A 13018-nucleotide genomic window follows, 5' to 3' on the forward strand; every position below is an offset into this window, starting at 1 on the left:
CCTCCCCTATTTTGGTCAGTGGAGGGTGATGGTGCTGGTAGGTCAAAGTTTAATTCATGCTGGTAGGTCAAAGATTAATTCATGTATGCCTAAATTCAGGTATAGATATCACTTACCCTATCATTTCTTGACCCGTTTATAGGCAAGTTTGTAGCCAGTTTGTAGGCAAGTTCTCTGCATTTTAGGCTACTAATGTGCCAGTTTGTAGGCACGTTCTCTGCATTTGAGGCTAATAATGTGCCAGTTTGTAGGCAATTCTCTGCATTTGAGGCTACTAATGCGCCAGTTTGTAGGCAAGTTCTCTGCATTTGAGGCTACTAATGTGCCAGTTTGTAGGCAAGTTCTCTGCATTTGAGGCTACTAATGTGCCAGTTCGTATGCAAGTTCTCTGGATTTGAGGCTACTAATGTGCCAGTTTGTAGGCAAGTTCTCTGCATTTGAGGCTAATAATGTGCGAGTTTGTAGGCAACTTCTCTGCATTTGAGGCTACTAATGTGCCAGTTTGTAGGCAGGTTCTCTGCATTTGAGGCTACTAATGTGCCAGTTTGTAGGCAAGTTCTCTGCATTTGAGGCTACTAAGCCCATGAAACTAGTCTGTGAGATTCTTGACATGTTTATCAAGCTCAGACTCCATGTCATGAGATGAAACGTTGTGTGTATCTGCTACTCTGTCATAGTCTGTCTTTCACACAGGTACGTGTGTGATTTATTTCTTGTCATTGTACCTCTTCAGTGTCATTCAGTCTATTTTTTCCTCCCTTGCTGCTGTTCTAATGAACTTCTTCCCTTCTCTCACTTCTCTCATTTCCTGGTGGCTCTCTCAAGAACCTCAAGGGGGGCTAGACCTCTGATTGTTTTCCTCGATCCTACACTCTTAATAAAAGTGCTATCTAGAACCTAAAAGTGTTTTTAGGCTGTTCCTATAGGAGAACCCTTTGAAGAACCTGTTTTGGTTCCATGTAAAACCTTTTCCTCAGAGGGTTCTACATGGAACCAAAAATGGTTCTACCTGGAACTAAAAAGGGTTCTACCTGGAACCAAATGTTTTTTTTCCTATGGGGACAGCCATATAACCCTTTTGGAACCCTTTTTCTGAGAGTGTTTACACGGGGCATGATGATATCTGCCCTGTAACAACACACTATCTTGAGTTCATATGCACATGACACACTGCGAAAAAACACTACCCATATTATGCATAAAACTGACCAAATGTTATCATTTGTATGGGGTATGGTGGCCATTGGCTCAAGTTACCCCAAGGCTAACATTGGAGTAACAACAAGCTACTTTGATGCTAGGGGTAGGACCTCATATTGTATCTTACAGAGACCCCAACTGGTGTATAAAACAATCTTAAAACAATCTACTTTGGGTTAGATACAAGCATCATGACACCTATAACACAATAAATTCATTTGAATGTACAACTTTTTCCATGATCTCTTCTTAGATATTTTGGTCACGTGATTACTTTTGTGTATGGTTTCCTAGAAACAAGAGGTGGCTCAACTAAACCTTCGGCTCAACTTACCCCACTTTCCCCTACATGTCTGACTGAGTAGCCATTTTACCAATATGCTGCATTATGTTTAATCAATCATCTTTCAATAGAAAGTCTCTCATGTCCAACCAATGTGCCATTGTTCTCTCTGTTATGTGGCACGTGCAGCTGCTGTTGTTGTACTAATCTGCAGTCTGCAACCCCTCTACCTTCCACAGCAGGTGAACTAGGTGAGGGTGGGAGGTGGGGTAGTAACTTCTTTAACACGTTACCCAAGTTAAGGTTACAAATACTTAGCTGGAGAGCTCAGCTGCACTATATCTCAGCCTTTTTCTACTTGTCAAAAGCAGGAGCAGTCATAACAGCAGAGGATCAGCAGGGAGTTGGGTTGGGAAAGGAATTCACAGAAACACAGAGAGGAGTACCATATGTGGGTGAGAACCATGTTCTCATACAAGATGTTTTCCTTTTGTTCAGCTGCACAACCACACCTTAAATGAGGAGAGGGAGCAAGGGAACGCACTGGACAGGGTGGAGGAGAAGAGGGGAGGACGAGAGGAGGGGAGAGGTGGGGATTCATTGAATAGCTGGGCATAATGTGCTCTGGGCAGTCCCAGACCCAGCTGTTTTCCATTCTGTGGAAGTCCAAGGAGTGAAAGAGGGGGTGGGAGAGAGGAATAGAGGGAGAGAAGGGTTGTGTAGACAGGGAGAGGAAGAGAGGGGAAGAGAAATACAGGGAGAGACTCATGTGGTGAAGAACATGAGGGTTGGGTATGACAGAGATCAGAAGAGCAGTACCCTCTTAACAGCTCTGCCCCTCAACAGACACCCACACATACACATGCTAGCTCCCTCTATAGGCTAAAGTGGTGTGTGTTGGTTTGGGGAGGGGAAGCTAAATGCTGAGCAGACAGACAGTGTGTGTATTTCTATATCTTCTGTCCTGACTCTGGCAAGGCCCCTGCCCCTAAGGATGAGACAGCAGACAACACCCTTGGCCTTCTCATCCAGTCCCCCCTCATCTCGGTCCACCGACTCCTTCCCCTCACTTCAGTTCCCTGCCTCCCTCCCATACTTCTCCAGGGTTCATCACCCAATTCCAGACGCCACACACAGCCAGGCCTGCATACTGTCCACACGCACACACACACAGATAAGACCACTCCCATCCCTAGATGTCATTTTTCTGGAAGACTACTGGTATGCCTATGCAGAATGCAGAATGGTGGTACACTCAGTACCTAGGGCCATGCTGATATGACCATCTGAAATGGGGAGTTACCTTCGGCTGTGGTTGATTGAGGGCAGACCTTGGCAATGCCCTTAGAGCATAAACATGTTCTCAATGTAACCAAAGTGAGTTTAAATGATGTAGATTGAATGTGATCCTTGGCATGTTTCTCCACAGGTGTTTTGACACTCATATCTGTGTTGATCATGATCTCATATACCTATGCATGTCAGTGATTAAGTATATGCCCACGAGTCTGTGCCTTGCAAGGAATGCCCATAGGAGTGCTTGTGTGACAGGCTGGGGGGGACGGTGGTGGAGGCACCCACCTTCTGTGCCCCCTGACATTACCATGCTGGGTCAGGGCACCAGTGCCCCGATACCAGACACCTCAGACCTTTGCCATTTGATTTGGGGTGTTGCAGGGGGGCAGAGTGAGAGTTGGCACACTGCCAGTAAGGCCCTGCCTTTTCAGACCACCCCATCAGAATGTGCCCTGGGCAGAGGCATCACTGCCCCGGCCCCGATCCACCACCCCTGCCGCTCCAAGGCTCAGGACAGGAATACAGCTAGCTGGGGCACTCTGGGACATGTCTATCATGTTTGTATACAAGCTTCCCAATGAAATCACACCAAAGAGAAGTTTGCATTACAGTTTATAGTGAATGTATGTATTTGAATAGAGATTATTTTGTGGCACTGACGGTGTCTATGTTCTGTGTCATAATGTTCCTATTCGTTGAATGTGAAGGTGGTGGCGCAAGTAGAGCTCTAGATTTCAGGTACAGCGTTCTCTCTTTTACATTTCTTTAAGTGTCACGAAGCAAGTCGCAGCAAGGTGCTGGCTATGCATCCATATCCAGATATGGATGTAAATTATACAATGATTTCACATGCTGTTGAATAGTGTATCAGGAAACGTGCACACATGGTGTGTGTCTCTGGCTGCTCTTGCTCTTGCTGACAGGGTAATTGATCTGTTCAGTGTTGCATGTGGACCTAATACGATGCATGGGATTCTGCTGAAATTCTTTCTTCCACATGAGGTTCTCGTCTCTGTTCCATGGGTCTTTATTTCAGAATGCATTAGAAAAGATATGGTAATGATCATTGACATTCAGTGAAATCTCAATGAAATATTTCCGTGGCAGGTGATAAAAGCTGTACTTTTCTTTATTTGTCTTTTGGAAGGTAAAATAGCTGTCTCACTCATCTCAGGTATTTGATGGAAGCCCAATCACAGACTGCGTTGTGTGAGCTGCCACTGTCTGGCAAAATGTGGTGAAACTCTTCAACACAACACTAGGGGCTCTATTCAACTGTAGCTCTGAAGAGACTGACGATTAAAGGCAACATTTCCGTGGTTACGGAGACTGGTCCTTCTGTAGCTCAGTTGGTAGAGCATGGAGCTTGTAACGCCAGGGTAGTGGGTTCGATTCCCGGGGCCACCCATACGTAGAATGTATGCACACATGACTGTAAGTCGCTTTGGATAAAAGCGTCTGCTAAATGGCATATATTATTATTATTATATTATTATTATTATATTACTGCATTCGCAGTAAACGCTGCATATGTCGGCGCAATTGGAAATGACCTTTAAATGTGAACTGCTCTACAATTCAGATATTCTTTACTATGGATTTAATTGAGTCTGGTGCTGAAAGACAATCTTATTGATGTGGATGGATTCATTCCTTAAAAGTGACAAGAAAAATAAAGTGACAAGACAGACGCTTTGTGAAACCATTACGCAATTCATTTTTATTGCCAAGTTGATTTTGAGTATAGAAACAAACAAAAACATAACATTTTCACAATGGCTTAAAACAAATAAAAGCCTTATCAAAAATGATTTATTTAGACATTGGAATTAAAGAAAATAATGATAATATCCCACGAAATTTACACACAAAACAATTACCTATAAAACACTTAGACATGCAATAAATACATTCATTTCACTAATGCAAAATAAGAACAATATTGAAAATGTAACATAGAAAAATACTGTTTGTTTTTTTGTTCATTGCTTTGTATTCAAACCCTTGGTTTTTATTTTCAAGAAAGCGCTTGAAAAAACTGAAATATTTTTAAATGAATCAAATAAAAAAATACTGGTGTGCTTGTTTAGTAAATTAAATTCCATTATCTTCCTGGAAAAACCAGAATAATATCTGATGTAAATTGGTGAAGTTTTACTGTTTAGTGCCTCTGTCTTCCCCTTTACCTATTCTGTCTACATGCCTGTTGAACTTTCCTTCTCTGGAACCACACATTCAAATTCTATTTCCACCTCAATCACCTCAGTAAATCCACATTTCTATATGGGATCCAATTGGTTGTGTGTGTGTGTGTGTGTGTGTGCGCGCGCGTGTGTGTGCATGCATGATATAAATGGGGAGTCTGTGTGTACCCTCTGTGACATTCTGGCAGGCGTCTCAGTGTGTGTTCAGTTCAGGCCATCAGTAACATTGCCTTTCCTTTAGTAATGACTTTTTCTACAAGAACTGACACTCCAAAAGGAGCAGGGAAGTCTAATTAAATCTGACCTAATCTGGAACAGCCAGTCCTGAACAGTGACAGGGCAGTCTGCCATCCAAGTGTGTGTGTGTGTGTGTGTGTGTGTGTGTGTGTGTGTGTGTGTGTGTGTACATGTGTACTCATACATGACTATTAGACCCCGGGTTAGATCCAAAACGGGGTACTTTAGGAGAAGTACCGTAAATGAATAATAACATTAGAGTCAAGCCTTGAGAAACGGCAATATGATATTCTAGATTTAATGGTGTCCACTTAAATCTGTCTTGTCTGTTGATCAGGTCTGCGGTCTGACAATTTCACTGCCTGGTGGAGACAGAACGCTCCAAGCAAAACATACTGAAGAAGACATGGGGCAGCCACTAGCCACACCACTCTCCTCTGCTTCAACAAAGACTGTCTGTCTCTATCATGGGGAGACTGATTGAAGATTTGAAGGCCTGGTAAGAAGAAACCAATGCTGAGGGCACCCAGACTGAGACGCCAACATGAAAACCTTACGATACAGCAGCTCACCGACACTCAGTTTTTTCTATGTTGTTTACTGAAGCTATGACTGGTACTTTAACTCTCTCATTATTTCTTTCTCTCTCTCTCTTTCTTTCTTTCTCTTTCTTTCTCTCTCTTTCTTTCTCTCCCTCTCCATCTCAGCAGATGACTTGGCTGGTGGAGCTGTGGTCCGGTTTAATTGTGCAATTTAATCCACTCATGTTTACTTTACTGGCATCTTTCTGAGCATATTTCCCCCTGAACATTTCCTTCTCATAGTATCCTGCATTTCCTCAATAATAATGCTATTTTATCTGCCTTTGTAATACACTTCCTGACTTGAAAGCAAGTACATAATAACGTCATCAAATGTTGTATTTGGCCCGTCATCCTCAGTATTGTAACACATGCCTTGAAGTTCATCTTGGAACTTGATCAGGGTGTTAAGAAAAAGAAAGTAGTTGTTTGCGTAAACATTTAGACAACTGTCTTCTTCAGCTGGAAAAACAGCTGGAAATGACTTGATCATGGGAGAGAGGGGGAATAGGGAAGGAGGAGTAGAGAGGAGGAGGGCTGGCGGCGTGGGCTAGTGGTTCGTGCTGAGTGTCAAGAAGAGAGCGGGAGACAGACAGAGAGGTGAAGGGAAAGCAGTGCTTTGAAGTAACGAGGGAAGGATAAGTGGGAGGCCAGTGGATCGGGGAGAGACGGAGGAAAAGGAGGAAGCAACGTGGGAGAGGAAAGGCGATTGAGGGGGGTCGCGAGGGGGTCGCGAGGGTAATACAAATCATAATTCAATGATTTCTTCAGAAAAGTGCAGTTTGGGGGAATAAATGGAGGAAAGCAGCTGCTTGTAATAAAGACCGTTGAAAGTGTCAATTCTCTCCCTCCCTTCTAATTCAAACAGGTCCACTGTGGGAACAGCAGAGAAATAACACAGATGGACAGGTGCATTGTGGTCACTCAGCAGATGCACACGCACACCAGACATCAGAGTCATTTACATAATCCAGGGTTATTTCATAATAGTTGACATATGGATCAGGCTTAGGGTTCAAATACCTATACATGTTCCATGAGTTCATAAGATTCCCCCCAAAAAATCACAGGAGTAAAAAAATGAAAACCTCAATATGAACATTGGCCAGAAAAGTTACAACAAGTCTGCATTGAATGCTAGTATCAACATTGCTTGTTTTTCTAATAAGGCAAAGTCAGTCTGCAAGGCAAGAATGAGGCACAGAATATCCCAATAAAATAATTATGAAAAGATTGTCTCTGCATTAAAACTGACAGAGCTTTATTTTTCTCCTGTCTTGTATTGAGCTCTAGTCACGGTCAACAAAATGCTAACGTTCTCTTGGCACACATTGTATAGTAAATGTCAACTGTAATAGTGGTGATATGGAGGGAGGCTGCTCTTCTTTTTCCTAAACAGTTATGTCATAGAGAGCCCTCTTCTGAACTGGTTGTGCTAAAAGTACACCACAAAGCTTATGAAAGTGGTTGTTAAAAGATCAGTGCAGTCAAAATCGTGATTTTCCTGTGTTTTATATATATATATTCTCACACTCTCCGGTTGGAATAATACTGTGAAATTGTGAAAATTATGAGAATGTCCTTTTGGTGTAAGAGCTGTATGGGGTGGAGTTTTGGCCAGCCTAAATTAGTTAACAGACCAATAAGAAAGAGAGTTCCAAACCTCTCTGCCAATAACAGCTAGTTTTCAGTTTTCCCCTCCCCACTCAGACCACTCCCAGACAGACTTGTTTGAGAAATTGCTCTTCGCTAAGAAACTTTTTTTTCTACCATTTTGATTGAAAACAATCACAGTTAGGTACTTCATTGTTACCCCAAAATTGTAATATTTAAATAAAAACGTCTGCATTGGACCTTTCTGAAAGTAGAGCACAGTAAGAACATCACTGTACAATATAAGAGTGGACAGGGGTTTCCTCCCCTTTAAAAAAAGAAAGAAAAGAAAGGAAGGAAGAGGAGAAGAAGAAGATAGGGAGGCTCTTAACGTTTTCTCAATGGAGAGGTTTAGAAGTAAGATCAGTCTTTCATATTTAAACAATGGGCTCATGTCCACCCTGCTGAGCTCTCCATACTCCTCTCCCTCCCTATCTCCATCTGTGTCTCTATCGGTCCGCGAGCAGAAACACACTGCACATCCTGCTCAACACTAAAGCCCAGCCAAGAGTTCACTTTCTGCTCCTCCACACCTCTCCTCTCCTTCACACCAGAACTATTCCCAGAGCATACATTAACAGCCATTCATATACTCAAATAACATGTGGACACAAACAGACAACCCAACACTTCTCCCTTTATACTTGCTCGCTCGCATGCACGCACACACACACACACGGCCCCCCTGGCCCTGAGCAAGGCAGTTAACCCATCTTTACCGGGCGCCGAAGACGTGGATGTCGATTAAGGCAACGCCCCGTACCTCTCTGATTCAGAGGGTTAAATGCGGAAGACACATTTCAGTTGAAGGCATTCAGTTGTACCACTGACTAGGTCTCCCCTTTCCCTTTATATAAAGGGTCATTTCAGAACAGTAACGCTGAACATTATCCTGCTTTCTCTTCCTGTACAGATTCAGAGTGTCAGTGGAAACACATTCTTTCTTGTTTTAACGGTGCACAAAAAGGAAAGTGGGAGATAGACTTTCAGTGAGATTGAACTAATGAATGAGAGAGAGAATGAGCAGGAGAGATGTATATTCCCACCGTTGACATCCACTTCAAATGGGCTGTTACCTCTTGTCTATGGGACTTTACATGTCTGTGGTCCAACCTCATACTGCCATGATACATAGAATATTGAAATTGTCCACTGCCCCTGTCATTTAAACTAGTTTATTTTGTTATTACAAAACAGCTGGAGACTATTTTCTAAATTAACTTTGGAGACAAGTGTGGATTTGTGTGTTCCACGTAGGCTGGAAACAAGCTAGCTTAAAGTGTGTTTGTGGTATGAATACACACACAGCCTTAGTCTGAGTATCATCATCATCAGCTCACAAACCCCGTCCAGAGAAATGGGTCAAACATCTTCAGGCTATAGCTTTCACCCACTCAGAGCCCAGCCACTGTTTATCTGTTTAGGGAAACACTGAGAAATACATCACTCCTGGTGTGCAACCAAACACGTCACTAAACATTGCGGCTTCGGGTGAAAAATAAAAGACCTAACTCACATAGAGTGTTTATACGTTTCTTTGGAACCAGAGGTATTGCCTTACGTCTTGTCTTACAAGCCCCATCAACATGTACATTTGTATATTCTGTTGAATTAAAGAAGATCACCAGCTTGACTTTTCCTTATGAAGATAATGTCATTGGTCTGAACCACACAAAGCCTCTTTGAGGGCAGTAAAAAAGGAACATTTACCCAAAATATTAAGATAAAAGCAGAAAATGTTAATATCACATGTTATCAACAAAATTGTAAGACATCTCATAACCATGAAATAACCACAAGTTTAACACAGGACTATTGTCCCCTCAAAATAAAAATAAAAATGTGTGTAGACGTCTGTATCTGCTTGTATCTAAGTGTGTACGTGTGTGTTTGGTTGGTTGATTGCTGTGTAGCTAAAGTGTTGCGTCCCCATGCTGGGTTCAGTCCTGAGGTAAGCACCAGTTTCACTTTGCTTTGGTTCAAAATCTAAAGAAAGAGAAAGAAAATATGGGACAGAAAAACACACCTTGATATGCTCATTATGTTACAGAATAAAGCCCTTCAATTAATGTTGTACATTAATACAATCCCACAATACTAGGGCTTACTGTCTCAGTCTCCAAGCTAAGGTTTTAAGATTCACTAAATCTATCACAGTGCATTCATGGCTTTAGTCTTCACATTAACCTACTGAGGTTGGCATTGGCACTATAGTGGTCAACAAACTCCAATCTGACACAAGGTCCGACAACGTAGAAAAAGAAAAAGCCAGCATGCTCCTTGGAATATAGATATTTTTTAAATTGCAAAACAATAAGTGCCTTCAACCCCAAAACAATAAGTGCTCATTGTTTTCTAAAGGAACTGGGTGGTTGATATTGAGACCTGCTACTGTACTGTATTGTGCCATGTTTGATAGCCTGCTAGCAGAGAGGCAGGGAAGCATGGAAGGGCAGATGGTAGGACTCGGCTCGGCAGTGCTCGGATGTCTTGTCATGGTGTGGATCAGAGGGGCTGGATGGCAGGCATGAAATGGGCCGTCAGGCCGACAGACAGTGTGAATTGTCAGGGAGAATGTGAGATTTCACAGGGATTATTGGAAGACTGGGAGGCCAGCAGCTGGGCTGTGCTGTTCACCCACACCGACGGCCCGGCCTGCCGCCGCACCACGAGCAGAGCACTGTCAGAGGCAGCTAGCGCCCAGCTCTCATGTTCACAACGTCGTCACATTAGCAGCTCCCAGTCCCTGTGTGTGTGTGTGTGTGTGTGTGTGTGTGTGTGTGTGTGTGTGTGTGTGTGTGTGTGTGAACGTGTGTGTATTAAGGCAGCAGCGGAGCAGTCACTTTGGCCTGTCAATGACAGCACGACCCTCTGTCTCTCAGACAGAGTTGAGACTACATGGGGCTGGTCAAAAGGTTTTTAAAGTGGTTATTTATCTGCAGTATGGGACAATTGTCAGTCCTGATTCTTCATCTGTGTTAGAGGGAATTGCTGCTATTGATAGTGACTGATTGGTGGTAATTGACTCTAGCCTCTCGGCACTGACTTGGGTGGCCTCTCTGTGCTCTCCTCTGGTGAGTTGTACAGCTGCACCCACCGTTGTAAATATTCCACAATGTCACAGGCAACACCCATGCTTAGTCTACACTCCACACCACTGGATGTTGAAGCCATGGAGAAGGATTGGCGTGTCATCAGTTGGGTATGCACCATGATGCGTCCCAGTTGTGAGATCACAGGGTTGTGCTCCTCGCTACTTTTCAATAACAATTTGAAGGCACTGGGATGCAAGTCTAAAGAGAGGTTATGGGTTTAAAGGGTTATGGCACTGGGTGTAAGAGTCAGTAAGCTACTATTATTTAATATGAGTCTCTCTGTACACAACATCATGATCATGAAGTACGTAAAAACGGTGGAAAAACAAAGCATAGATCACTTGACTTAAATGGTGGAGCGAATGCTGTCTTCCGTTATTCACTCCCTCATGGCTAGGACATCTGGAGCATGGGGTACAACTGAATAGGAAGATACAGAGGACATCCAGTACCCCAAAAACTAAATGCAGTGTTCCAATCACTTGCAAATCCCAAAGGTTTGGCTTTTTCTTTTGTGCAGCGTTCCTTTCAGTTCTGGACAGGAGCCCTGAATCATGTCCATATGTGCTTTTTTCCATTTTATATACATTTACAACAGTAATAGTACAATAGTACATTTAGTACACAGGTTTAGGGTCTGATTGCAACACTTTCTTGCAACAGTTTCTTTGGTTTTTCATAACGCACAAAAAAATAAATAAAAACAATTGCTTTTTGGTTCTCAATTTGTTTTTGGCTCGGTGGTTTAAAAAAAAAAAATTGTTTCCATATAGATAAATACTACACTGTTTTGAGTGGGTATTCCTTGGTCAAAATATAATAGAAATAGCACAGTTCTTCTAGGAAGGTTTTTGAAATGCATATAATGCAAACTTTGGAAAGAAAGGCACTTATAGGAGTCTACACAGTTTGTGGGCATTCTTTAGGCCAGGTATTGGCCTTAGTCTGAGGTGCAGATACTGATGAAGTTGTGGTGAATGACATTAGAATACTGTAAGTTAAGTTGTGTGCCCACAGGACTGTTTGGTAGCCAAGGCCATTTTAGCTGGGGGAGTAGCGGTCAATGATACGGGAGTGGGAGTCAGAGAGGGACCCTGGGGGAGGGGGCAGGGCCTGGATCCCCAGGACATCCATCTTGTCATGGTGGTTGAGGCGCAGGTGTTCTGCTGCCAGTTTGGACAGCGGGAACAGGCTCTCCATGGCATGCTCTACCAGTAGCTCTGAGGCCTTCTCCTGCTTCAGCCCCAGGTGCTCTGCTGCGTATTTACTCAGGGGGTAGATCCCCTCCGAAAAGTCAAGCTTTAGCTTTCCGTCGGCCGTCAGAGCCCCTCCGGCCCCCCCACTGCTGTGCATCTTCATGTGGCTGATGAGGTTGCGCTGCTGGGCGAACTTGCCCCCGCACACCTGACACTCATAGGGCTTCTCCCCGGAGTGGATGCGCATGTGCTCTGTGAGGCGGTACTGGCGGGTGAAGCGCATGCCGCAGTGGTCGCATGCAAAGGGCTTGAGTCCCAGGTGGCTGCGCATGTGGCGGGTCATGGTGCCGCGCTGGGTGAACTTCTTGCCACAGATGCTGCAGGGGTAGGGCCTTGTGAGCCAGTGGGTCTTCTCGTGCTGGCGCAGCGTGGCCGGGTCCTTGTAGGACTTCTCACAGGAGTTACAGCGATAGGGTCTGATGATCTCCCCCAGGACCCCAGGAGTCAGGCTCTGGCTGGACTTCCCCTCCAGGTAGGACAGGCTGCCCAGGTTGCCATTACCGTTGCTGTTGCTGCTGTTGTTTTTGGGGTTGCTGTTGCTGCTACCCATCTCCCCTCCAGAGTACAGCTCCTCCTCTGTGTGGGTCTCTACATGGGCGTTGAGCTGCTCAGAGCTAGGGAAGCCCTTGTCACAGGGGATGCACACGTACAGGTTGTCCCCAAAGCTCTCAGGCTCGTAAGGTAGGTGGAACCTTCCCATGGCCCCTGTGGGTGATGGTCGACCCTCACTACTGCCTGTCTCCTCACTGCCTGACCCACTCTTCTCATCCTCCCCGTCACAGCCCACCCTACGGTAGCGATCCTCGCTTTCCTCCCCTGCCTTATGATGGTGGTTGTGATGCTGGTGGTCCTGGTCTCCGTTTCGACCCCCTTCCTCCTCATCTTCGTCATCTTCTTCATCTTCAGCTGTGTATGACAGTGGCTCATGCTTCACCCAGCGGTAGATGTTGCCCACCTCCCTGCTGGGCTCTCCAGCCTCTGTGGGGGTGTCGGGGCTGGGGGGGCAGGGGTAGTGGTCTGGACCTTGGGAGCTGGAGCGGTGGAGGTGGGGCAGGTGGGGCCCGAGGGGCTGGTTGAGGTGGGGGTAGGAGTAAAGAGGGAGAGACCCAGCCTGATCAGCTGTTTCCATCTTTTCTGTGGGGTAGGCCCCGCCGTTGGCCCCCAGCATTGGGCTAGTGCGGCTGCTCAGCCCCCCCTCCCGATCCTCATCGTT

General features: G+C 44.7%; 1 protein-coding gene across 8 annotated transcripts in view; it reads right to left on the reverse strand.

The window, feature by feature from the left end:
* Positions 1-4472: 4472 nt before the first annotated feature.
* Positions 4473-13018, reverse strand: part of LOC118371707 (hypermethylated in cancer 1 protein-like) — an 18291-nt gene continuing 9745 nt past the window's right edge. For all 8 annotated transcript variants that reach the window (XM_035757276.2, XM_035757277.2, XM_035757283.2 and 5 more), the window contains one exon: positions 4473-13018. This exon is cut by the window's right edge. In XM_035757276.2, coding sequence (XP_035613169.2) covers positions 11591-13018 — 1428 coding nt within the window. In that variant the 3' untranslated portion in view covers positions 4473-11590.

This window comes from Oncorhynchus keta, chromosome 18, assembly GCF_023373465.1.
Source record: "Oncorhynchus keta strain PuntledgeMale-10-30-2019 chromosome 18, Oket_V2, whole genome shotgun sequence".
Taxonomy (NCBI): Eukaryota; Metazoa; Chordata; class Actinopteri; order Salmoniformes; family Salmonidae; genus Oncorhynchus; species Oncorhynchus keta.